Source organism: Anarhichas minor, unplaced genomic scaffold, assembly GCF_050575085.1.
Source record: "Anarhichas minor isolate MPS153535 unplaced genomic scaffold, ASM5057508v1 ptg000114l, whole genome shotgun sequence".
NCBI lineage: Eukaryota > Metazoa > Chordata > Actinopteri > Perciformes > Anarhichadidae > Anarhichas > Anarhichas minor.
In genome coordinates, this window is record NW_027466560.1 from 650389 (window position 1) to 677500 (window position 27112).

Consider the following 27112-nt stretch of genomic DNA (forward strand, 5'->3'; position numbering starts at 1 on the left):
AGTCATTATTATGAGTATCTCTTGATAATTAATTAATTAATAATTGTTAGGCAGACATGATTTATCTCAGTTTCTCAAAAATGTGAGATAGTGAAAAGGACAAACACTAACAAACCAAACATCCCGTTTTCACTTTACCCAAAGGCCTCTCCGACATGCGACAGTACGTGGAACAGTGCATACAAACATACATTCATTGGATACACGCCATTACTTCAATTTAGTGCGTAACAAAGAAGTTTTTGTCCGTAGTGAAAGCCATGGACTGTATGTAAGACGTGGACGTAGTCATCGTGACGTCTCTCATTGGTTTGTTGGCTGACGTTTTTGAAGCCGTGAGTTCAGCAATTTCGCCGTCACCATCTTGGATTACGGCTGTCACCATGTTGTTGTTTTTAGAGCCAATGAACAGGAAGTGACCATATGTGGACTGAGGAGGAGTGAGGTAGAGACGCCGTATACGTCTCTGGTAGAGACCTGTCAATCACCGTGTAGCCCCGCCCTAAAGCATCCCCTGCTTTATGGTCTGTTTGACTCTAAATGGACCATAATGTACTAAATGAACATCATGCTGTATTGAAGAAGACTTGAAACTAGAGATTGAGACCATAAACTCATGTTTACAATGTTTACTGAGGTAATAAATCAAGAGAGAAGTAGAGTCATTTTCTCATAGACTTCTATACAACCAGAGGAGTCGCCCCCTGGTGGACACTAGAGAGAATGCAGCTTTAACACATGAAGCTTTGACTTCACTCTGCAGAACCGGAGGTTACCGCCTGGTAAAAACCCTGAATACATCTTTGTGTGTACTGATGTTTCCCGTCACAATACAAAGAAGACTCAGACCCCCCTTTGGATCGGTTTATTGCGAGCCAAGATGGAGCGAACGCATCTTGGAAAAGACAACACTCAGACAATTACAACATACTTTACACACACTTTAAGGAACTGAAGCACAGATGAAGAAAATGCTACAAGAGAAAACTTTACAGAGCAGCAGTTGATGTTACAGCGCTACAGCTTGTGGAATAGAGCACTTCATGGTTTGTTCTTACTTTAGATGGACCTGCCAGATTAGATCAGGCTGGAAAATTCAGAAATGTTTTCCAGTCATCCTCCTCGTTTTTAATGTGAAGATATCGACCACATTATCAGACCAGAGGATTGTTTTTGTTTCTGCTGTTTTATTCCTTATGATGCAAATTTAATAAATGTACTACAGGAATTTACAACTGTTTTTGATTTGTTCGTCATGCGTTTGTCGTGTTACAACTGAATTTAGTTGTGCCTCCCTATGTTGCATAATGACAACAAATGATCCTTGAATCCTTGAACGTTCCCTCGAAAAACAGTTTCACAAAGTTAATAATTAGATTCAATGCACCTGTGTGTTTGTGTCTCTGGAATTTAAATAGTTGTTCCTTAGTTAGACCTTTGGTCTAAAGGCCTCAAACGTCGGGATCAGCACCACTCACAAACTACAATCAGGCAAAGCAAACGCCATCCCATAATCAAAACTAAACCTGTGGCTACGGAAAGGCGTCCGTTCAGATGGAAGAGGATCCTCGTTCCTTCAAAATGCTACGATCAAAGAGGAGACAGTTAAATGTTGAAGTTCTTCTTCTGATGTACGTTTTCCCGTCTTGACGTTCTCTAATCCATGCGAACAGTCTTAAAGTTGCAGCAAGTCACATTCCTTCAAATCTAACCTTGACTGAGTGGATAATATGACGTTATAATAAGACTGGACTTGATTAGATACGAGATAATAATGGGATCGGATTTGAAAAGCATGCAAAGTCTCCAGATCGTGCGGTTTTCCTGACGCAGCATTAGCATAGTGGAGAAACAATGATGTGCATTTAAAATATGTAATCATATATTGTTAGTGATCGTTAGTTACATACTGACACAGATATGATAGTCCTTGGAAAAACAATTTTAAAAAAATCACAAAACAGACATTTTAACGCTTCACGTTCTTCCCAAGAGTCGGATGAGAAGAAACAGAATCGCCTTCATTGGTCGAGTATGTGCACACAATGAACTTACAAAGAAATATAAATAACTGGTAGGCGTGAGGACAACAAAGCCGGACTAATTATAATTTACAGTAAAGACGAAGCCGCCCGCCGGCAGCTGGTTAGCTTAGCTTAGCACAAAGACTGAAAACAGGGGGGAAACGTCTAGCCTAGCTCTGTCCAAAGGTAACAAAATCCGTCTACCAGCGCCTCTAAAGCTCTCTGGCTGACACGCCATATCTCGTTTCTATGATCCGAGGAAGGTGGAGACAGTAAAGTCGTAGCCGTCTTCTCGGCAAGAAAGCAAGTCAGCATATTTCCCAAATCTTAAACGTCTCCTTAAATTCATGGTGTTCTACTCTAAAGACCACAAAAACTCAGCTACATGGAAAGAAAAATGACCTCGATAAACAAACATCCACTACAACTTGGCCTTTAAACGGTCTAAATCTTTTGCAGGTAACATTTCCACCATGAAAGAGTGAGTGAGGTCTCCCCGGTCACACGGTTGATACAGAAAACTAAAATCTACTGCTGTCCATATTCAAGTAGTCGCAGGTACTAAATATTCAGTTTAGGGCTGAATAAAAAAAATTGTTCAATGTACAAAAAGAAACTTTGTACAAAAAAATAAAACTAGGGCTGAATACGTTTCAGTGTCTTTGTATCGTTGATTCAGATCCCCACATACTTGTTGATTGGCAAATAGAATATTTTGAATTTTTCGGATTTTAAACCATAAAAAAAAAAGCGTGTTTTTTTGTTTCTATCCATCTGTGTGTAACAGGCCTCCGAACCCCCCCCATCAACACTTTGACATGTCACAGTAAGAAAAGCACAAGTGTAAATAATAAAATGAATAATAGCAGAAAATTACGTTTAGACACGAGGTACGGCCTCGGCGAGGCGACTGACCATTCGCTGAATCTGAATTTGCAAAATCGTGACTTGACGTTATGCAAATTAAGCAGCGCTGATCAAATACGAATCAATATTCTGTTACTGCGTTGCCTATTTCTAATTTTAAACGTTTTCAGAAACACACTTTAGTGCACCGCTGAGCCGCATTAGAACAAGCAACTCCATGAGTAACTCTTGTGCTTTTCCTACCACTCGAGTCACAAACCTGCGCTGTGAAGAAAAGCATTTTGTGAAAATTCAAACGACTCCATTTCTAAAAATTCTTAAAAAAAAAAAAAAAAGTGTTTTACAACTGAAAGGAAATATTTAAAACCCTAAAAAGGAGAGATTATGCAAAAAGACGGTTTGATTCCTTATTGTGATGCTTCATCCTGATGTCGTTGCTTCTTCACCAGCAACCTCTTCGGTAATATTGTTTTCCGTGTTGATATTAAAACAGCCCTTTTCCTGCAGTAGGTACAGTAAAGGGGTCCTTGGGTGAGGTCAAGTCGGGTTCCCATTGCCTCCCTCATGGGGGCAGATGAGCAGCGTGGAGTCCAGGTCCAGGCGGAAGGCCGGGTACAGCGGCTGAGAGAACGGGCAGCGGAAGGTGTGCAGGAGCACCACGCTGTCCGACACGCTGTAGAAGGACAGCGCTCCTTTCTGGCGCTCCAGGAACACGGCGATTCTGGGGCAAGGCGGCGCGGCCACCGTGGTCTTGCGGTTGTCGTGCCAGGCGGCGTATCCCGCGTGCGTGCACCTCAGCCGCCAGGAGTTGTCGTTGCGCCCCAGCAGGCAGGGTTTCCCGCCGCCTTTGCGTCCGATGCCTCTGTAGGTGACGCCGATGTCGACCCAGCCGCCGCCCCTCCACTCCACCTCCCAGTAGCTGGCGCCGCCGAACTGGCCCTCCCTGCACAGGACCTGGGCCACCGAATCGAAGCGCTGGTGGACTGGGGGGTAGGATTGGGGCTCCTCGCCACAGTGGGCACCCTGGGGCCCCTCCAGGAGAACCAGAGTGGGGTGAGCCGTATCAGGGTCTAAGGAGAGACGACATGAACCTGGAGGAGAGGAAAACAAAAGAGGCAGCAATTTAAAAAAAACAACATTCTGCAGCAAGAGAGACGGACGTTGTTGTTCAGCCGGATTGGAAAAGAAGCCATGCAGAGATTTTTGCAGTTGCATAACGAAAAAACTATTATCTGCAACCAAAGTCCTCACTTCGATCTGCTGAAATAGATCGTAACCAGTGTCACAACCCCCGAAATGTAAAGACGCAGCTGCTCAGACAGAGGGATACTCTCTCTGGTCATTTGTCCGACAACAGTCTGGTGTTACTGAAATGATGATTAACCAATAAACTGATCAACCAAAACTTAGTCGACAATTGTTTTTTAAATTAGCTGCTTTTTTTATGTTTTTGTAATCGTTGGAATTGGATGTCTAGAGCTCTGGGCTTTGGGAACGAGTAATCGTCATGATTGATGGCACCATGGGTGGATTATGAGACAATGGGCCCCTGGGCACCGACATGCAAAAGGCCCCACCACCTGTCCTAGTCGTTTGTTTAGCCTTTTTGTGTTGTTGTCTTGTGTCATTTTGTGGACATTTTGCAGCTTTTTGAAGTCATTTTGAGTCTCTTTGCAGCCGTTTTGAATCTCTTTGTCGTCGTTTTGTGTCTCTTTGTGGTCATTTTGAGTCTCTTCCTGGCTGGTGTTTGTCTCTTTGAGTGCGTCCCAAGTCTCTTAAATTGAATCCATGTGTCCTTCACTTGTGTCTTTTCCTCGTGTCTCTGCATCCCCGGTGGGAGGGACGAAAGGAAGACTTGGGATGCACCATTTGAGTGTCAGGGCCCCTGAAACTTTGGGCCCCTGGGCCTGTGCCCGGTAGGCCTGTTCAGTAATCCATCCATGGTTGTTACAAATGACACACATAACCTTAATCTTAAAGTTAATTATTAACGCCTGACAAGGTGATGCTAAACTGTCATCCTGTCTGCTGGCTTGTTTCTGTCGGGACAAGGGGCTGGCTGTCATAAATACAGTACGACTGCCATCCATCATTGATGAGGATCCACACTGGGCTCTCAGATTTCTCCACAGGACATTATGTTGTAACCTCTAAGCACGGAGAGAAGAGAAAAGGATGGAAAAGAGGGGAGGACAGAGTGTCAAAGACAGAAAGAGACAGATGGGGAATGACATGCAGGACGGTCACACTGGATGGGTGCACCGGGGGAAGAGAAGAGAAACGATGAACAGAGGAAGGAGAGACGTCTGATGAAGAGGTGGAGAGCTTGAGAAGCGGATGGGATGGAGGACAGACATGGTTACTTACACCTGAGGAAAGCCGCCCTCATCCTCTGATCAGCCGGCTGCAGAGACAACGAGGACAGAGGGAACGACACGGGCACTGCTGATAGGAGACACGAGAGGGAAGGAGGACAGAGACACTTGTATTTAACACTTTTGGAATGAAATAAAATGACTTTAATTAGGAGTGAGAGGGTGACAAAGGAGAGGAGGAGAGACAGGAACAAAAGACAAAATAGTTGAAAAAAGTAGAGCGTTAGTGAGACGGAAAGTTTGAAAAATAGAGAGAACCCACACAGAGAGAAACAAAGGAAATGAAGATTCCATAAGTCCAATAACTGATTATTAAGCATGACACCTTGTTAACAAACAAGCCTTACCTAGCACGTAGCATTAGCACCAAACAATAAAGCCACTACATGTAGAATCTCTTACGCGAGTAGTTTTGGTAGCACACGTCACATAATGGCTTTATTATTAAAGGAGTCGTTCTTCATTTTGGAAAATACGCTTATTAACTCTTTTGAATAAGCTTGTTTACCAAAAGTGCCAAACTATTCCTTTAGAGTTGATAGATTAGCCTGCTGGTTAGTTGGGATGCTAACGAAGCCAAACTCAGCTGTTTGTATGAGTCAGAGAGTCGGTTCACCAGAAATGTAAAATAAAAATAAAATGCTACATTTTTCCACTTACCCCATGCGGCTTGCTGCCCTGCTGATAGTCTTGGTTGTATTTGGGGCGGTTTGGAGTTCTCCGCACTGACATTTCTGCCACCTCCCCAATACAAATATCAATGTTTTTTTTCATATATTCTTAAAAAAACAAACGTAACAATACCAAGTATAACAAAACAAAAATCAATGTCCCAGTTAGTGTGGAAACTCCACAAACGTAGCTGTGGACAGTTTCATTGACACTGAAACACTTCTGATAGTGAATGTTTTAAAGTGCGTGTGTATGAGGTTCTCCTCCACAGTCAGGGTTCTACTACAGTAGATGAGTTTATAGAGACAGACCGGAGAACCAGCACGGGAGCAAAGTAATGTTCTTGCTGTCAGACCCTTTCTGACGGGGAGCTGAAGCCGTTATCTAATCTCTCTTTGAAGCCACAAGACTCCATTGACAAAAACAGTCATTTTACCTTGCACAACATGGGAGTTGCTGCACTAGGGTTGCAGTTTGCCCTCAGGACTTTCTGCCAGAAAAGGATTTATTTCAACCCAAACCATAATCTCGTCTTAAACCGAACAAAGCAGGTTTGTTGCCTAAACTGAAAGGAGATTTCCGGCAGGCAAACCTCTCCCATGTGGGTCTGCGCTGCCTCGATCGGCTAGTTCGTTATCGGCAATTCTCGTGTTCTTCAAAGTAAAATGACTGTTTTTGACAGTTGAGTCTGGTGGCTTTAGAGAAAGCGCCGATAACAGCTTCAGTTCCCCGTCAGAGAGGTCTGTCTGACAGAGAGGTAAAGCAGAGAAAATATTCTAAATATAGCGTTCAAACTGATACTGATTCTCTTAGGAGTCTAAAATACGTCCACAGCAGTACATTACTTTACACTGAGGATAAGTACCTCACACAACCAAACATCCAAACTGTCCCTTTAAATAGTTGGACTGAGTTTCATTGCTTCCAATTAAAGTAAAGCCGTGAATAATTCACACGTCCACTGTCTCTCGCAGTGTTAAATGTCATGTCAGAACCTTCAGCCGAGTAGAACCGGGTCACCTCAGACCTGACACTGTCACAGAGGGGGTGTGTGTGTGTGTGTGTGTGTGTGTGTGTGTGTGTATCACGTTTCTGATGCTTACCTTTTGCACACTCTCCACCGGACACGTAGTTTTCATTGACTGGAAGAAAAACGCACACACACACACACACACACACACACACACACACACACACACACACACACAGCCCCTTAAATCTACGGCGTCTTTATGGTATATGCTAAAACTTTTTAAAAAACGGCAAAGTGTCTGCATGTGTATTTAGTATATTTTATTTGTGTTCTGCTGTACCTGCGCGGCTGATCTTGTCCACCTCCTCCCTGCAGACCTCCTCCATGCGGCTGCGGAGGTGGCACAGGGCTCTCCTGGCGCCGCCGAACCCCTCCGTGGGCAGGCTGAGGGCTCGGGAGTGCCGACCGGCGGTGAGAGGGACGCATAGCAGAGGAGCCGCCTGGGTCGGTACAGAGAGAGAGAGAGAGAGAGAGAGAGAGAGAGAGAGAGAGAGTGGAAAACCCTGCCTGGTGTACAGCATCAACAGCTCGCCCTCCCTCCCTCCCTCCATAATTCCTTGTACAATTGAATTTGAAAATAGGTGCCGTCTTTTTCCCACCGGTCACTGCTGACTCATGCTCTCCTCTCATGCATTCTTCCTCCTTCCTCTACGGGGTAATCTCTCTGAGCAGAGTGCACTTTCGTGACTTCTTCTGGCCTCCGGGATGCATTAGATGGAATGCGGTGAATATCAAATGCGAGAATTGCGAATGTGCAGCGGTGGAAGAAGAAGGATCCGGAAGCGAGCAGCCTTCACTTTGTGTGATTCAATCTGTTATTTAAATTAAACCATCTGTGAAGTTTGGACGGGAAATGTCTCTTTGACGGACAACTCGGAGACATCTGGAACGAGACAAGCGGTCCCGAACATAAACTGTATGAAATATGGACACAGTCTCTGTGACGTCACCCTAGCTTGCTAGCTTGGTGCACCATAGCTTCATCGGTTTGCAGATTAATTTCCCCTCATTCTCCCATCTATTTGATCCCCTGACCTCTGACCTCTGACTCCTCCCTCACCTGTAAGAAATGGGCGTTGTCCTCCGTTTGCAGGAGCCGGCTGATCTCCTCGTCCCTCCTCCTCAGCTCCTCCAGGTCTTTCTCCAGCACCTCCATGTCTCGTTCGGCCCTCCCGACCACCGCCCGCTCCTTCGCCTCCAGCCGCGCTCGGACCTACGGCACGCGAGTGCACGTCCCAATTTAGTGCAGCACAATGGTGCAGTATGCACCTGTAAATAGAGCCTTCTGTGTAGTGTATTGGACCGAACTGCAACTCAATCCAGTCATTTTAACAAAGACGTAAAAGCAGGACTACATTTAGTACTATTTTAACTTCCACTGCTTCCAAGGCTACGTCAGCTACTCATCTGAATACTGCTGGTACTACTACTGTCACTCCTCACCTCTGCCTTGGTTTTCTCCAGACGGAGAGCCATGTCTGCAAACAGGGCTTCACTGTCCTCCAAGACAGTCGACGCCGACACCTGAAACACCCGGACAGCAGAAAACAGAAGTAGTTAGAACAAAGTAACACGGACACTTTCTAAGAAACCGTGACTCTTTAAAGTGGCAATAGAAAGGTGTTTGCTTTAATCATTATAAAGTAACGGTTGATTGCACAACGATCTAACAGGAAGATGAAGGCTTCGCTTACAGCACGAAGGAAGTGCGTCTATCATTACACAACCAAAACAAGAAGATGATAGTGCTTGAATCTTCCCCGGTAGCTATCAGTTAGCTATCAGGTAGCTATCAGGTAGCTATCAGGTAGCTATCAGTTAGCTATCAGTTAGCTATCAGTTAGCTATCAGGAAGCTATCAGGTAGCTATCAGTTAGCTATCAGGTAGCTATCAGGTAGCTATCAGGTAGTTATCAGGTAGCTATCAGGTAGCTATCAGGTAGCTATCAGGTAGCCATCCCCAGTTACCAAAGAGCATCATTGCAGTTACAATCCCCATTAGCGGAAAATAAAACTGTGTCCTTATGTGTTTCTTTCACATAATTACACAAGTGAGTTCATGAGTAAAACTAAAAAATTACATTAAGGCTTTTTTCAAGATATTAAGACAATATTTGTTTCACCAAACGTTGGCAATAAACATAAAACATAAAAGTCAAATGTAGCTGTGGTCTGGGAATAAGCCTCCACCATCTGAGCAGAGGACAAGATACCAAACCATTGTCTGGTGAGAGTCTGATGTTTTAGTCTTTGGCTAATTAAGTGGTTTTCCAGGAAGACGGAAGCAGCCGAGAGCTGATGGCGACGGTGCTGAGGGAAGGGAGGAGAAAAAGGCTTTCCTGGAAGACTGAAGGAGTGGCAGAGAAACTGGAACTTAAATTATCTTTGCAGTGGAAACTGATACAACAGTGTGTGTGTGTGTGTGTGTGTGTGTGTGTGTGTGTGTGTGAGGGAGAGAGGAAGAGATAGAGAGAGGTGAGTGTGTGAGCCTGATGTTACAAGGGAAGATGCAAGTGTGTGTGTTGTTTAAATGTCAAGTCTATTTATAGCCCTTTATCTCACGGGCTTTACGTAGCACACGCACCATACTCCTCTACTGTATGTAGTTCACCATGTAAATTACTTTGTGTTGACGTCACAATCATCGATCCAAAATACTCCTTTTTGCAGTGACTGTTACTTCAACCTATGATATACTATAAGTAATATTAGTAATGATAATCGCCCGATTGCAATTATTTGACAATATCACCTTTGAAACACAGTCTGGAAGCTGAAACATTGGCTTTGTCTTTCCCCCATATCTGGACTGAGGAGGAGAGACGTAGAGACGCCGTATACGTCTCTGGTAGAGACCTGTCAATCACCGTGTAGCCCCGCCCTAAAGCATCCCCTGCTTTATGGTCTGTGTGACTCTAAATGGACCATAATGTACTAAATGAACATCATGCTGTATTGAAGAAGACTTGAAACTAGAGATTCAGACCATAAACTCATGTTTACAATGTTTACTGAGGTAATAAATCAAGAGAGAAGTAGAGTCATTTTCTCATAGACTTCTATACAACCAGAGGAGTCGCCCCCTGGTGGACACTAGAGAGAATGCAGCTTTAAGAGTCTTCAGCATCGGCTTCACTCGGCAGAACCGGAGGTTGCCGCCTGGTTTATACAAACACTGTAAGAGTAAAGACACTCCAAACAAGGACAGAGGCATGTTTACTGTTTCATGTTGTCTTCAGTAGCTGAATTGTTGGATAAGAGCAGCCACAGTAGCATATTTCAGGTATTGTAACAGTCAGGAATCAAACCTTTGCCTTAAATGTGTGTGTGTGTGTGTGTGTGTGTGTGTGTCACCTTCAGGGACTCCAGGCTTTGTTGAAACTCCTCCAGCTCTCTCACTCCGCTCCGCGTCCTCCCTTGAACCCTCCTCTGAGACTCCTGGAGCTGAAGCTGACGGACATGAGACGATCAGAACATTCAGGTATCTGTGAGGACCGTCCTTCTCTTAAAGTAGTGTGTGTCCTTCAGGTGAAAGCTGTGTCCAGTTCTATGACAAGTGGTTAATATTGAAAGTCCTAAATGAACATCATGCTGTATTGAAGAAGACTTGAAACTAGAGATTGAGACCATAAACTCATGTTTACAATGTTTACTGAGGTAATAAATCAAGAGAGAAGTAGAGTCATTTTCTCATAGACTTCTATACAACCAGAGGAGTCGCCCCCTGGTGGACACTAGAGAGAATGCAGCTTTAAGACATGAAGCTTTGACTTCACTCTGCCACCACGTGTGAACTACTTTATAGAGCTTGTAAACAAAACGCCAGGTTATGGTCAGTTCCTGACAAAAGTCTGATTTAACATGAAGGCAAATAGACACAAATCAAACTACAGTATGTCCAAAAAAACGTGTAATAACTGATGAAACCACAAGTGTCTCTGTCTCCTACCTGTCTCCTGGCTCTCTGCGCGTCCACGTTGTGCGCCTCCTCCTGGTCCGCCTCGCACAGCAGGCAGTCCCCGCTCCACTCCGCCTCGGCCTCGGAGCCGACCCCACCAGCGGGCTCCAGACCCAGGCGGTGCTGCGCGCACAGCCGCTCCGCCAGCGACTCCACCGCGGCCACCAGCTTGTGCCGCCGCAGCGTGCCGACCTCCCGGTGCGGCAGGACGTGGAGCTCGCAGAAGGACGCCAGGCAAACCAGACACGACTTGACCGCCCGCAGCTCGCTCTCCGGCGGGCAGAAGTCGCACGGCACCTCCCCGACTCCCCCGAGGTAGAGCTCCGGCGCCGTGAGCGCGTCGCTCAGCTTGAGCTTGCCGACGACCTCCGCGAGCACCGTGTTCCTCCGCAGCACCGGCCGCGGGCTGAACGTCTCGCGGCACTGGGGGCAGCTGAAGTGGGCTGAGTCCGCCTGGTCCCAGTAGTTGTTGATGCACAACATGCAGTAGGTGTGTCCGCAGGGGGTGGACACCGGGTCCTTCAGGATGTCCAGGCAGACGGGACACCTGAACTGGCTCTCCGTCACGGAGATGTTCGCCTGGGCCATGGTCTCCTCTGACCCTCGGGCTGGACTCTCCTGGTCCCGGCTGTTGACTCCGCTGTTGTTGATGGCTTCTTCTGACTCTTCACTTGTTGTGAAGGGGGGGGGGGGGGGGTCACGAGCCGACAGGAACAGCCCTTCTGCAGCGTCATCCAGCACGCGTTTGGTAGCTTTACCCCGGCTTCAGTCTTACAGGCGCGAGGGAGGTTTTAAAGGACCAGTTCGTCCAAATTGCAAAGAAACACATTTGTTTTGGTTTTATTTGAGTTTTTAAAATTTGAACAGATTATATCTCATGAAAAGGCTTCATGTGACCCGAGTCCTTTGTTATAAACTTTATAAGCATTTTTTTTTTAACTTTTTTTTTTTTTTAAATCTGGGTCTAAACTTAGAATTGATTTGATTTGAAACCCGTTCTTATTTTAATTCATTTGTCATTTGTATTTAATTATGAAGCAACACTGACTTTATTAGTGGAACATGCTTTAAGCGAACGTGAGAGGGGAGGACGGGAGAACACTTGATCTCATGAAGCGGAGAAAGTTGGACTAAAAACTTCACCTCAGACAGAACACAACGGATAAGATATGCAGTGTGTAAAAATCATGAAATATTGTTCAGTGTCTCAGATCTGGATGCCATTTGTGGATGTGGTCACGTGGACCCCTAGTGGCAACGTGCTGCAACTACTACAAGCAACAGGGACAAGGTGCAATACACTTTTTATTTAAAATCATTGACATATATACTGCATTATATATTATATTGAATACATCTATAAGTTATATTTTCATGAGCAGTGTTCTTGTTGTTGCATAGGATGCACTTGAGTGGCAAGTAGAGGTTTGCACAAACTAAAGATGAAGATCTACTGTTTGTAGAAAGATGGAGAGCACAGTTAAATACAGTCTGAGAGTTTATACCGCCCTCTGCTGACCATTTCCCACTGCACACATTCTCACTGCCACAAGGAATATATTCATATTTTTAAATCAATTATATCCAAACAACAGCTGTCCGTCCATGTTGATGCTTTTCTGCCTTTTTTATTGCTCTGAACCCCGGTAACATGTAGATGGTGTACTTGAATCAATGGCTGTGTTGATTTTACTGTTGAAAATTGTATAGTCTAACGTTAGCGTTTTACTTTACACTTCAAAAAACCTTAAAGTGTTGATTTGAGCTTGTTTTTTGAAGTTCTGTGTCTGAACAGGTTGAGAATTTCACAGAATCTGACTCGTTTCCTGTGAATGTTTAATGAGTTACATGTCGTCTGCTGTCGGCTCGGATGCCTTCATGTCGCTCTGTGTCCCGGCTCTGAGAATTGAATTTCAGCAGCGGTTCAGCAGGAGATTGAAGGTTAAGAGGGGGGATTTAAAGGTACTTAAGCTTTGCTCTGACCGAGCCATATCACACACACACACACACACACACACACACACACACACACACACACACACACACACACACACACACACACACACACACTCTATACCTGGCTGTGGAGTTCAGTGGTTTCCTCTGTGAGGTTTCGTGTGTCAGTGGGACCGAGGATTAGCTGCTCTACGTCACCTTAAATCCACCACAACACTTTTACAAAATGATTTGTAGCAAGTAAAACGAAGTCAGCATAACGCTACAAATCTCAAAGTCCAATAAAGTTGTCTTTTCATGCATATTTTGTCCAGTTTTAATGTAGACGAATCAGATCAATTCAGTCTTCACCGGGGCCATAAATGCTTATTTCCATCCTGGCTACCTGTACTGTCTTTAATAGTTTTAGCTTAGCTTATTAGTGCTAAAAATGCAGTAAAACCTCCTGCAGCCTGATCTTCTGACTTCCTCACTTGTGTATCCGTCATGTTTGTCCAATCCCAGTTCTTGAGTGCAGTCCAAGTCTCGGTCTCACACAAAGCTCAGAGCAGGCGGACAGACAAAAGCAGCCGAAAGGGGGTCTGGTCCCTCGACTCCTCTGGCCCTCTTTGTTCAAAGTGGCGCTGTGATGTACTCACTGTTTTAGAAAGAGTCCTTTTCAGCAAGGCCGTAAGGCGATCCTGGGTTTTTTCCTTGTCAGGGTGTGCCCTGGGCGTCTTTGGTTTACCCACGGGACCAGGATGGGGGGGGGCTGGTCCTCCCAGGGCCAGGTAGTAGTGGAGAGGGTGGAGAAGAGGAGGGAAGCAGCTGGTCAGTGGAGGGAGGAGAGAGAGAGAGATCTAGACAGGGGAGGGGAGGGATGGATGTAAGGCGAGAACGCTGAGAAAGGACAAATAAACAAAGGTGGCGATGAGGGTCTGAGGTGAATTAATTGTATCAAGCTCTTTCTCTCTTTTGGTGACGGTCTCCAGAGACGGAAGCGCGGCGAACAATGGATACAGTATTGGAGCAGCTTAGAGACCTGCAGCTCTTAAGGAGTCAACCAGCTGGGTTAACACGGACGGAGAATTGACATCTAAAGCATCGTCTGAGCTTTTCTTCAGTTCTACTTTGAGCAAACATCGATGAAGCGGCATTGTGTCCAAATAGCTTCAACTACGTTTGATGGTAAAGATTTTGTCTGAAGCGTTGGGATCAGATTAGATATATGCAGACATTCAAACAATCATAGCGAGTTAGCGGCTGCAGCAGCAACGGGGTCATGCAGTGTGCAGATCTGTGATTAGTACAGCGTGTGAAACGCCCCACTTTTGAGACATTTGCACTAAATGTACCAGTGAATCATTTCTTTCACCACATGACGGACACATAGTTTCCTTTCAAAATGAAAAGGCCACTGTTAGAAAAACGGATGAAGAGTGATGTTCGCAGACATGACGCCTACTGCCAGCAAATGTGCCATAATAGTCATCCATGTTTATACTATGAATAGATTAACATTCTCTTTAATGATCTCCAATTAAAGAACCCTACTTGTCATTTTAAAAGTTCCTAGCCGTGTTGCAGTGTCCATGGATGGACCGAACTGAACGGACCTACAGGCGCAGGCCCAGGGGCCCATAGCGTCAGGGGCCAACCTGGACCATCACCCGCAAAATGTCACCGGAAGAGACACGAACCGACCAGGAAGAGATGCAAAGTGACCAGAACAAAAAACAAAAAAAGACCACAAAGGGACACGAAATGACAACAGAAGGACACGAACAAAACAAAAAGGACACAAGATGACCTCAAGGAAGCACAAAAGGACCAAAAAAGATTCAAAATGACCCACAAGAGGGGGCCACAAAAAGACACAACATGACTACAATGAGACAGAACAAGTCTTTGGAGAGATGCAAAAGAAAAACATCAAATAGCTTCTTCAGACTTAGACTACTCTTTACTTCTAGTTTCATAAGCACGTTTAACTTCTCAAATAAAGGTGCGGATTATAACCGGAAGTACGCTATAAATTCTCACTGTCGTGGTTTATTTTGAAATCCATGCCAGGAAGTCCCACCGTTTGGTTCCGCGTGGCTTGACACTGGTGACACTGGGTGGGCAGAGACTGTGACAAAGTCAAATATATCCGAGTGACAGCGGCTTTTACGCAGAAAATGAGAGGAAATCATTCTCGTCATGCAGCTTCGGCCTCTTTAAAGCAGGAGGAATACTAAAAAAAGTGATTACAATTATTAGATTATTCTGATGATAACAGGCAATTAGAATAAAGAGTTGATTAATGAGGAACAGCGATGATTATGTTATAAAGGAGGAAGTGATGAAGGTGATGAGGAACCGTCGCGAAACAAGAAGAAGAATGAACCAGGAGGCGACCAACAACATGGTTTTTATGGAATCTAAATAATTTCTTTTCTACCATGCAGAAGAGATCGATACGTCGGAAGTTGCCCGTCTTGATCTTCACCTTCTCCATCATTCTCTATGTGGATTTTCAATTACGCACGAGCAGCCTTCCCAAACTGAGCGTGGCTCACCATGCGTCGTCCGGCGCGCTTCACCGCTCCATCCAGCAGGCTCCATCCCCGGCCAAGGGGGACGCGCGGAACCCGGCTACCGACAGCAGCAGCGGGGGGATCGGAGGACACCCGGCCGCTGAAGGGGCCGCAGCACATGTCACCCAGCCGAAATTGAAGCTGGAGGACATCTACGTCGCTGTGAAGACCACCGGGAGGTTCCACCAGACGCGTCTTGCGCTCCTGTTGGAGACGTGGATCTCCAGAACCAAGGCGCACGTAAGTGTGTGTTGTGTCTGTGCTTGGGCTGCTCTGGAGAGTCTTTTCTGCTGGGCCGCCTGCACCGTAGTCACATGTCTTATAGCAAACGTTCTAGTTCATTTTTAGAGCTTAAACATTTCACCATTTGAGAGATTTAAGATGGAACTCGTGAATTCGTTTTTATTTTACATTTATTTCCTTAAAAAACTAAATATCTGACCTGACTAAATATCTATATATTCTTTAAGAAGACATGTGCTATAGACTTCTTGATGGAATGAAAACATTCACTTCCTTCCTGCTGGTAACTAATATAAAGATTGTCAGAACTATATAATCTGATTTCCTACACTATAAACAGGCTCTATTTGCTCTATTTACAAAAAACCCAAAAGGACACAAGATGACCTTAAGGAAGCCCATGAGAATTAACACAAAGAAACACAAAGGGATAAATAAAACACAAAATGACCCCAAAGATACAAAAATAATCCACTGTCTAACAAACATCATTTGTCCAATTTCATTTCCCTTTTTAAAAAAACAGCATCGAGTGAAACACGTGAGCAGTGAGAGGAAACGTTCATCTCTCAGCTTCTCGTTTTATGTGCAGAAAGACACTTTTCAGAGAAGCTGATTCAAATAAGAGACGTGATGCTTGAGAGTGAAAGAGGAAGATGCAAACAGTGAATTCCTCTCTCTACCTGCAAAAACACAACATTGTTTTTATTGTGTAATATATATATATATAAAAACAATATATACTGTATATATGTATTGTGTTGTCTTTTTATATTTATATGCGCATGTATATATATATATATATATACAGTATATATATATACAGTATATATATATATATATACAGTATATATATATACATGCGCACACAAAGATGCAAGTACAGAAACAGCACACACACACAGAAACAGGAAGCTGTGCAGGCAGGTTGTCTGGACCGAGGGGAAGCAGCCGCCGTGTTGCGACTCTGTTAACAATACTGAAACGGAAGCTGGTCATAGAACAGGAAGTGGAAAGGCAGATTACACCCACATTCACACCCACACAATCACACACACACACACACACACACACACATCACAGGGTTTTGTCGGTATTAGGGTGAAAAGTCGTTTCTAACCAGCTCGGCAGCTACTGTTGCTAAAGAGATGATCTGGTTAGCACCGGAAACAGCAACGTTGCGACAAAAACGATCCCCAACTGTTTGGTCCCCAACACGATCCAGGGCCTCTGTATGAGTATAATGCTTAATCAAGAGAGAAGTAGAGTCATTTTCTCATAGACTTCTATACAACCAGAGGAGTCGCCCCCTGGTGGACACTAGAGAGAATGCAGCTTTAAGACACTTCCGTATTGGCTTCGCTTGACAGAACCTGAGGTTGCCGCCTGGTCATGAACCAAAAGCATTGGAGTAATTGAAATGTCTCCTCGATGGTGTGGCTGTAGAGGCAAAGTCAGAGGATCACTAAAGTCAGGAGGGTTCATCATCTGGGAACTATGAACGTCGATGAAGGGCTCGTTAAAAGGCACAGTCTCTGAAAACGGGCTGCATGTATTTCTCCATGGATTGAGCATGTTGATACTTTCACAGTATTTATATAGCACTTAGACGTGCTTCATAATCACAACGACATGAAACTTCACTTTTTACATTATGGGACCTTTTAAGCACACAACCATGTCGCCTCTCTGGCTGCTGATATCCAGTGTTATTGCTCTACTCGCTGGGCTGTCTTATGAAATGTTGTGTTTGGTCTCAGAGGAGCAACTCTGGTGAAGCAGTGATATATTAAATGTGAAAGCCCACCGTCAGTTAAAAAGCTTGTGTCAATACTTTAAAGTTTAAAGTGTTGGTAAGTGAGTTTGGAGAAAATCCCCCAACTATCAGTCTGTGTGACTGAATGAAGGTGTTTTTTAGTTTATGAATCTGTGAATTTTATAATCTTATTTACATTATCTTAAAAGTTTGACATTTTTGGGAGCGATTTGGAAGCGATTAGCCTAGCTTAGCAAAAAGCCTGGATACAGGGGTAAACAGCTAGACTGGCTCCTCTGTCCAAAGTAAGATAATCTGCCTACTGGCACCTCTAAAGCTCACTAATTAAAACACCGCATCTCATTTGTCCCTTTTTTTTACGTTTTGTGACCACATTGAACACAAGTGGGAATGCAATTGCGTTTACAATCGACATATAACAGCTACGCGGGAGGAAATACGTAATTGCGCCCGACCAAACCAACGAGGGAGCAGCCATTAGCCAGTTAGCGAGCTAAGGTGCTAGCATGAAAGCATCAAGAACGCTTGTCAGAGTGGATATTCAAGACACTTGTGGACGGAGACAAAACGAGTGCCCGCTTTAAATTTGGTCCGACGAAATTATGCAATCGAAACTTGGCAATTCAAATCAACGTTTACGTTTTTTGGACCAGTGCAATAAGAGTAGGATGTGACGTTGAATTGTTTTTGAGCTGGACGGAGCGATCGGATATCAATCAGATCTCAATGTGGACAGATCACCGAATAATACCAGGTGTATATGTAATCAGGTTAAACCATATCTAGATACAATCCGGACACTAGACACCGCTAACTTCACTTACAAGACAGCAAATTGACAATTTAACATTACGGTTTTGTGGAGGACAGAGAATCAGGCTAGCTGTCTTTTTATGCTAAGCTAGGCTAATGAGAGACTGATTTTCTCATGAACATCTTTGAAAAAAAGGGAGTAAGCATATTTCCCAATTCCGAATTATTCCTTCTAAGCTTTGATCAGACACTTCAATACATCATGTTTTAATAATGAATAACTTTAGACATTAATGCGGTGTAAATACAATATTGGCTTGAATCCCCTAAATAGATGAAAATGCATGAATAAATGAACGATTTTCTCTCTTTAATCAATTACTCTCATCAAAGTTCCCCTGAGGTTCCTCAAAAAGCCCCAATAGAACATCATGAAGTCCAAATGCCACATTCGAAGTCCAACGAGTCTCTGAAGTATTGATCAAACATCTTCTCGAGGTATAAATCTCACTTAATGGCACTTTAACAGGATGAAAACAAGCTGAGATTCATGCACGTCTGCCGGACCCTCAGGGAAATGTCCTCTCAAACTCTGTTTACGAGACGCTCCATGCTGACAGGCTGCCGTTTTTGGTTCCTCAGCAGAGGTTGACTGGTTTCAGTGCAGATGGTTTAGTTTGAGTTATGACCAGAGGAGAGGAAACTTGAATGGTGGCCCTTTCTCTGTTTTATTTGTACCAGGGTAGATGGTGGTGGTGGTTTCCTTGGAGGTCTGATCCAGGTATCTCATTACTCCTCCTGCTCCAGTGACGGAAGGATGAGAGGGTTAACGTTAAAGTAAACGTGGAGTATTTAGAATTGATGAATGAACTGAGGTTGGCACCTTAGATTTCATAGAAGTGGACGTAGTCATCGTGACGTCACCCGTTGGTTCGTGGACTCATGTTTTGAAGCCTCAAGTCCGGCGACTTTGCCGTCGCCATCTTGGACTATGATCGTCGCCATGGTGTTTTTTGCAACCTATAAACGGAAGTTACCATATTTGGATTGCAGAGGAGTGACGAATACGGCTCTGGTAGCGGCAGCGACCTGTCAATCACAGTAAGCCCCGCCCTAAAGCATCCCCTGCTTTATGGTCTGTTTGACTCTAAATGGACCATAATGTACTAAATGAACATCATGCTGTATTGAAGAAGACTTGAAACTAGAGATTGAGACCATAAACTCATGTTTACAATGTTTACTGAGGTAATAAATCAAGAGAGAAGTAGAGTCATTTTCTCATAGACTTCTATACAACCTGAGGAGTCGCCCCCTGATGGACATTAGAGAGAATGCAGGTTTAACACATGAAGCATTGAAGTTGGTTGGTACAGTAAAACTCTGTTTATAGAGATGACACCTCTCTTTTAGAGTCAGAGGAGAGAATATTATGGAGATTAGTGACTTAAATGTAGACACACACACACACACACACAGCAAGGAACACTGTGATGCAATGCAGTCTTTACACACTGTTGATTTAATTTGTAAAATGAAACCTAAAGTCAAGTTCTAACCCCAACATAAATGATGAAAGGAGACATATCGTGCTCATTTTCAGCTTCATATCTGTATTTGGGGTTTCTACTAGAACATGCTTAAATGTTCAAAAACACAGTATTTTACTCATACTCTCCAGCTGAATATAACTTATTTCACATTCTGTCTGACATGCTCTGTTTTAGGGCCTGTCTCTTTAAGAGCCACTCCCCCAAAAAAGCCCACTCTGCTCTGTTTGGCTTGCGAGGAAAGTATGGCACACCTTTGCTGGACAAGCACTACTTTTCATTTTATGTCTGCTTTAAGCTTGTGGGGAAGGTTGTGTTTTTTTTTTTGTCCCCTGATGGACAGGAAGTCCCCACAATGTGAGTGTGTGAACAGGTGTTTGTCCCCGTATCAGTGCTACTCCCATGCTATTGCCCTTACCCAAACCGTAACCCTAAAACAGCCTTTTGAAAAAGCCAGGACGGGCCAAAAGTCCTCACTGTCAAGGTTTAAAACTCCGAGCCTCACAAAGGATGGAGGACACGAACAACTCCAAACACATCTGGATGAGACAGGAGCTCTGGCGCCCTCCACTGGATGGCTGCAGAACCCTCTCTGTCCACAGTCCTCTCTCTGAACTCTTTATCAAACGTTTATGAAATCAGAAATATTTCTGTCATCCATACGAAATAACAGACCACTTTCTATTTTGAAACGGTATTACTGGATGTCTCTTATTCATGCCATCTACACACACACACACACACACACACACACACACACACACACACACACGCACACACACACACACAAGGTTAAGTAGCATCTTTTAGTTTCCGTCATTTGTAACTCACTGCATACAAATACAATATTTTCATAAGCTCATAAGAAATCATTTTTTGCTGCATTTATTTCAATTTTTTAACATAATGCTGTTATGTTTACTTTCTCTCATAATCACACACTATTTCTACGTAACATTTCCAAATGACTCGTAGCGGGGAAACAACTGCGGCACACAATCTACCAAACTGTCTGCATTGTTTAAAGGTTCTCTATTTAGTATTCAGAGCATTAATACAGCAGCAAACAGCTGTTATCTCTGTAAAGATTTAGAGGAGTGACGTCGACCTGAGCAGAGGATGAAGTCACTCTCCCTGTGTGTGTGTTGTAATCTGAGGGGGACCTCTGTAAACACTGGAAGCTTTGTCAGCATCTTTAGCTCCGTTAGCATTTTTAGGGCTGTTAGCATGTTAGCTGCTAGCCGCCGGCTCAGCTGTGAGCCATGTGGAGGCAATAGAAATGCTCTCTAGACAGTAAAGAACCTTTAAAGAGTGTTTCAGTGAGAAAATACTGTATAAGAGAATGTAATGAAGAGTAACAACTGTAAAAACAGAAACAGCGATTTGATCCATCCGTGTTTTCCTCTCTGAAGAGACAAAAGAAAGAGTCGACTTTAGTTTCAATGAAAATCATCGTTCATCTAAAGCTCTTGTATTTAAATTGTTTCTCACCTTTAATTCTTGTCCTCAACTATTATTATGACTGCTGCTAATCCAGCAGACACAAAGATGAACCTCCACCAGCCTGGAACCAGGATGAAAACATACACAAATATTCAATTACAGCTTTTAGACTTAAAATAAACTTTATTTACATTTAATTATATAACAATTCTGAAATGTTCCTTTAAATCAGTATAAAAATGTTCTCTAAAAAACAGATTTAATTCATCAACATTAGAGAAAATGCAGTTTAAACCCGTCCATGTCTTTAACTACGTCAAAAATATGAAAAAAATAAATAATAATTGTGTTAAATGTGAGGAGAGACAAAGACTGACAGGAAGAGAGATTGTAGATAAAAACACATAAAATGCTGAGTCACTACTTTGTGGTTTTGGTGAAGCGTCACTGACTGCAGAAGGTGTCGTGGTGTTCGCTGCTTTAGTGTCGTCTGCAGTTGGCGTTGACTCAGTTGTTGCCGTTATTGTGTCGTCACCTGAACAACATTAACACAACTCAACAAACTAAAGAACTGACAATACGTGAAACAAAGTGATCACGAGTGACTTCAAAATGTTCTCACCTGAGGGAGGATTTCTGAAAGAAAACTGCTGCACGTTGTCACCTCTGGTCACTTCACACTTCAGTGAACTAAACCTCGATGTGTAAATGAAATGAGAAGTCAGAAACGTCAGAGAGGCGGAGCACTCAGCCTGTGATGTGTTAAAGTCTGTGTTGTCTTCTTCCACATCTTGACCCTGAAGCAGCCACTTCACTGTGTGATCATATCCTTCATATATCGTCACAGAGCATCTTAACGTCACCTCGTCATCGTCCTCGTGTTCAGTCACTGGAGAAGATGGAGACGTTGTGAGAGAAAGAAGAGCATCTTCATCACTATAATCATGATTATTATAATGTTTCAGTATATTGTTCTGACGAGACAGTTTAAAAACATCACGATGTAAATACTCACTGGTGACAACAGACAGAAGAAGCACAGCATCTGGACCTTGTTGTTGTCCTGATCTGAACTGTCTGCAGACATAAGCACCACCGTCTTCATCTGTGACGTTCTGTATAACCAGAGAACAGTTCTCTGAGACACTCAGTCTGTCTGATTTAGCTTCGGCTTCTTCACCAATCTGCCCACCTCTAACCAGATATACTATTGCTGTGCTGCTTATTGAATCAGTGAAGAGCCACGTGGTAGAGTCACAGTTCTCATGATCATCTATCACGTTGTCACAAGGCAAAGTGACGTCATCTCCATCTCTCACAGCGACGGAGGGATAACGTTGTCCTGTTGCTGCTGCTGAGAAGATGAGAGAGAAATAAAAAGAACAAAGAGAAATACAAACATGACTTAACGTCAGTGTGAAGACAGTTTTAGATTCAACAAGTTTACAAATGTGCCTCATCGTCGGTTTCTAAGAGTTTATTAAACTCGATGGAAAACAAACACACTACTTCTCTGTCTTCTTTAAGTGAAGGTTAGGTTATAAAATAACATGAATGATGTTAATGTTCCTGTAGTCATATACACATCATTCTGTATTCTTACCTGTAAACTGAAGCACCAGAATCAGAAATAAAGAGGTTTTAATACATCTGCATTCAGACATGGTTCCTCTCCGTCTCTTGTCTCTCTGCTTCTTCTTCTACTCGTCTCTGTCTGAACTTGTTCCGTCTTAAAGAAGAATGTTGACTCTACTTCCTCCTCCCTCTGTTCTCTCATAAGTCACTTGTTGCTGTTTTTTGCCTCCTTAAGGCCGACATGAGCAGGAGTGAAGTTCACACTAGCTGTGTGTCTCAATCCAGCGGCTGCATCCTTCGGTGGACCCAGTGCCTAGAATTCCTTATGTGTGTACATATACTATATATATATATATATATATATATATATATATATATATATATATATATATATACTATATATATATATATACTATATATACTATATATATATATATACTATATATACTATATATACTATATATATATATATATATATATATATATATATATATATATATATATATATATATATATATATACTATATATATATATATACTATATATACTATATATATATATATACTATATATACTATATATACTATATATATATATATATATATATATATATATATATATACCAGTGGCGGGCCGTGCATTTTATACCTGGGCCTTCACTGCTGCCCTGCAGTTGAACCACCTAACGGTTATTATTTGTTTCGTGTAAAGATTCAGCTCAACACCTATAAATACACTAACTGCAGAGTGCAGATGATGTTACATGAACACGCGCACGGGATGCTGCGTCATTAACGGAAAATGCATTAAAAAAAACTGCGGAGCTAAAACACGCATTCCACCGCACACTGAGGAGCATTCAAACATTATTCACATCAGAGGGAACAATATACACCAGAGACACATGAACACAGGAGCAACGCTACGACCACTCCCTCCAGGAAATACACGACACATACACCGTAGTTCTTGTTGCTGATGGATTTATTCGTCTGTCAACACCGAGAGGGAAAATGAGTCCACTTGCAAACATATGAATCTTCAAAGATGATCACTTTAACACTTTAACTTTAACACTTTGCACGGAGTATGTAGACTTCTGCCGCTTCACGTGTCTTCTTGTTGCTGTGCACCGACTAAATATGTCCCCAGAGCAACATTGGATGTAACAATGGTTCCTATCACATATAAAACCAAACAAAAATCCATCTTCTTTAAAACAAGTTGTACAAATAATAATATATAAACAAGCATCTTAAAGCTACTGCAGATGTAAAAACAAACACATTTAACTTACCAGAGCTGCTGTTCACTATTTAAAGACAAAGTCCATCCTCCTTTCTTTGTTAATAATAAAGAGTTTAATCTCATGGTTGTTCAGTACATCCGTGCGTTTTAGTTCCAGTAAGAAGTCCTTCTGGATTCATGGACGCCAGTGAAGACAGTCGAGCCTCCCCAGTTGTAGAAAGACGCATTACTACCTTTCCAGGAGTTGAAATAAAACGGGAGTTATGGTTTGTGCTTATCTTATCTAACGGGGGATTTGTCCCGCTCTGAGGTGTTTTAGGGCTCGCCTGGCGAAGGAAGTCGAACGCACCGCGAGGGGCTCACTGTCCCTCACAATGTCTCTTGAGAGACAAGTGAAGACATTTAAACACAACTTGATTTAATTGCTGTTTAAAATATCAATACAAGTAGTCATATGTTACATATTTATACACAACTATCTATGTCATTTACTTTGTCTGGTAAAAGTGTTTTATAATAGTTTGTAGTTTATTTTTGGACTTTGTATAAATAAAACTATAAACTTTGACTTGTTTTATTATTTTCATTTACGCTTTAGATTAAAGAAGAGTTCCTACTAAAAATAAATGTAATCTGCTGCCAGAGAGCTGAGTGTCTTTACAGTCGTACACCACCAGAGATCAGTGTTGTACTATCCATCTATCCATCTATCTATCTATCTATCTATCTATCTATCTATCTATCTATCTATCTATCTATCTATCTATCTATCTATCCATCCATCCATCCATCCATCCATCCATCCATCCATCCATCCATCTGTCCGTCCGTCTGTCCGGTTGAATGACTGTAAGAACAGGCTGTGAGAGTGGTAACACCAAGGTCCGTGTAAGTGTGTTTTTTGAGACTTATTTGAGTCGTATATCTGCCAAAGACTAAATTAAATCTGCCATATAGTTCTCCCCAGACCATAAATGTGTGTGTGTGTGTGTGTGTGTGTGTGTGTGTGTGTGTGTGTGTGCTCGTTCTTATAGCTCACAGTGGGCAGCCTTGTTTTCGTCACATTGAATTTGCTCCATTCAAAACAATATTGATTCTGTGTGTGTGTGTGTGTGTGTGTGTGTGTGTGTGTGTGTGTGTTGAGTCCTTAATGAAGGTGCTGTGATATAATCAAAGCCGATGTATTTAAGTCGCTTTCTTTCTCTTTGTTTTTGTGTTTTTGTATAGACGTTCATTTTCACAGACGCGGAGGATGAGGACTTACAGTCAAACGGTGAGCAGCAATCTTAATCTTTTTGAAGTCTCAAATCTAGATTTAGATCTGCTTGCTGTGTATTCTTTCAGTTTTTAAGTCTAGTTCCTCTCTCTCTCTTTGTCAGCAGATTGTATCATCTTTTGCAATAAAAAAACCCCCATTTTTACTTATTCTAATGATATTAATTTGGTCAGAAAATGTACCGCACACCATAATCGTCCATGTCGACAGTATACTCATGTGAGAAACCTTTGTCCAGGTTACAACGTGGTGGTAACGGGCTGCCAGTCAGATCACAGCCAGCAGGCTCTGTCCTGCAAGATGTCCGCCGAGTACGACGGGTTCATGGCCTCCGACAAGAGGTGAGACACACCGAGGTCCGTCCGTCATCCGTTCCCACACGGGATTTAAAGATCCCAGTAAAGATTACAAACTTTAATGATCTCCGTGGGGAAATCTGAGGCTGTACTGTAAGCGTTGCGTTGACCTTTGCTCTGTATGCAAAGTGGCTTCTTCAGGCCTCCTTCTCTCTCTTTACAAACAGAGTTTACACCAAACACCAGACAGACAAGACTAGCGACTAACAAGTGAATAAATACTGGAGCATTTAGCATTTATTTAGCAGAGAGGTTGTTCTCAGAAGATGGTGGAGACTAAAAACAGAGCTAAAAGGAGGGTGAATATTGTTAGCTTCATCATTATCATAATCATGAAAACATGTCAGTAGAAAAGCAGTATGGTTTCAACTCATTATGCTTTCGGCCGACACACAGGATACTGAAGACTGTGTTGATATTTGTCTTGATTTTTGGAAAATACAATGAGACTCAGCAGCTTGTGTTTGGTGTGTGACTAAAGCTTTCCACTGCTGTCTTGTCATTAAGATGGCAGAGAAAATGAAAGAGCGCTCCCGTTTGGTTCCAGGACCCACTTTGTTATTTGGACTGAAAAGGGGAAGTGAGGCTGTTTGGTTTGGAAGGAAGCCTGTCGTCTTGTCGGGCAGCCATTAGGATGGCAGAGGGAACAAGACAGCACTTCAGTTTGGTACCGACAGCTTTGTCTTTTGGACTCTGATTGTTGCTCCAAACGTGCGTTTGGTTTGAACATCATGTCCAGTCTTCACCTCTTTATTATGTGTCACCCAAAGGCCGCGGACGCTGCTTCCTCGATGGCGGAAGTTACATAATAATCCACATAATAAGGAAACAAAACAACTAAAGAATATAATTCAATTAAATTTATTTTTGTATTGCCCAAAATCACAAATTTGCCTCAGAGGGCTTTACAATCTGTACACATACGACATCCTCTGTCACGGGACCCTCACATCGGAACAGGAAAAACTCCCTCAAAAACCCTTTAACGGGGAGAAAAGAGGGAGAGACCTGTGGGAGAGCAACAGAGGAGGGATCCCTCTCCCAGGATGGACAGAAGTGCAATAGATGTCATGTGTACAGAATGAACAACATAACAGAGTTACAACACATTCAATGCACATGACAGAACCACGGCAGGAGCCAAGACCAGGGTCCAGGTATAGCCAGGATCCACGGGAACCTGCGAGGCGAGAAAGCACAAAACACTCCAGGGAAGACGCAAAGTCAGAAATGTGCGTCAATGGTATCGGTAATAGAATTAATAATATTAATAATAATAGAGGCTTCTCACGTCCTCTTCACCTCTGGGTAGCTTTATTATGGCTAACCCAAAGGCCGCGGATGCTGCTCCCTCGATGGCGAGCAGGTCGGAAGTTACTAGCACCTCGAGCCATGCTCACAGTTAATCCATAATAATCCAGCTGCACATATCCAAGAAGAGAGAGAAAG

General features: G+C 43.1%; 2 protein-coding genes across 4 annotated transcripts in view; one reads left to right on the top strand and one right to left on the bottom strand.

Annotated features, from left to right (window-relative positions):
• Positions 1-850: 850 nt before the first annotated feature.
• On the bottom strand, positions 851-11608 carry LOC142940109 (E3 ubiquitin/ISG15 ligase TRIM25-like). Of its 3 annotated transcripts, none has more exons than XM_076083015.1 (9): positions 10921-11608; positions 10326-10421; positions 8415-8495; positions 8032-8184; positions 7252-7411; positions 7042-7080; positions 5927-6007; positions 5259-5333; positions 851-3982 (listed from the first exon to the last, which is right to left on the bottom strand). In XM_076083015.1, the coding sequence occupies exons 1-9, from the start codon at positions 11515-11517 to the stop codon at positions 3429-3431; spliced, it is 1836 nt and encodes a 611-aa protein (XP_075939130.1). In that variant the 5' UTR covers positions 11518-11608; the 3' UTR covers positions 851-3428. The 3 variants fall into 3 exon arrangements, with proteins under 3 accessions (XP_075939130.1, XP_075939129.1, XP_075939131.1); XM_076083014.1 differs by having other exon boundaries at positions 5259-5336; XM_076083016.1 differs by lacking the exon at positions 5259-5333.
• Positions 11609-14994: 3386 nt separating this feature from the next.
• The window catches only part of mfng (MFNG O-fucosylpeptide 3-beta-N-acetylglucosaminyltransferase), a 23278-nt gene continuing 11160 nt past the window's right edge, over positions 14995-27112 (top strand). Inside the window, exons 1-3 of the mRNA XM_076083017.1 lie at positions 14995-15683; positions 25259-25304; positions 25546-25648. Of these exons, the coding sequence (XP_075939132.1) occupies positions 15309-15683; positions 25259-25304; positions 25546-25648 (524 nt within the window). The 5' untranslated portion in view covers positions 14995-15308. The remainder of the gene's footprint in view (positions 15684-25258; positions 25305-25545; positions 25649-27112) is intronic.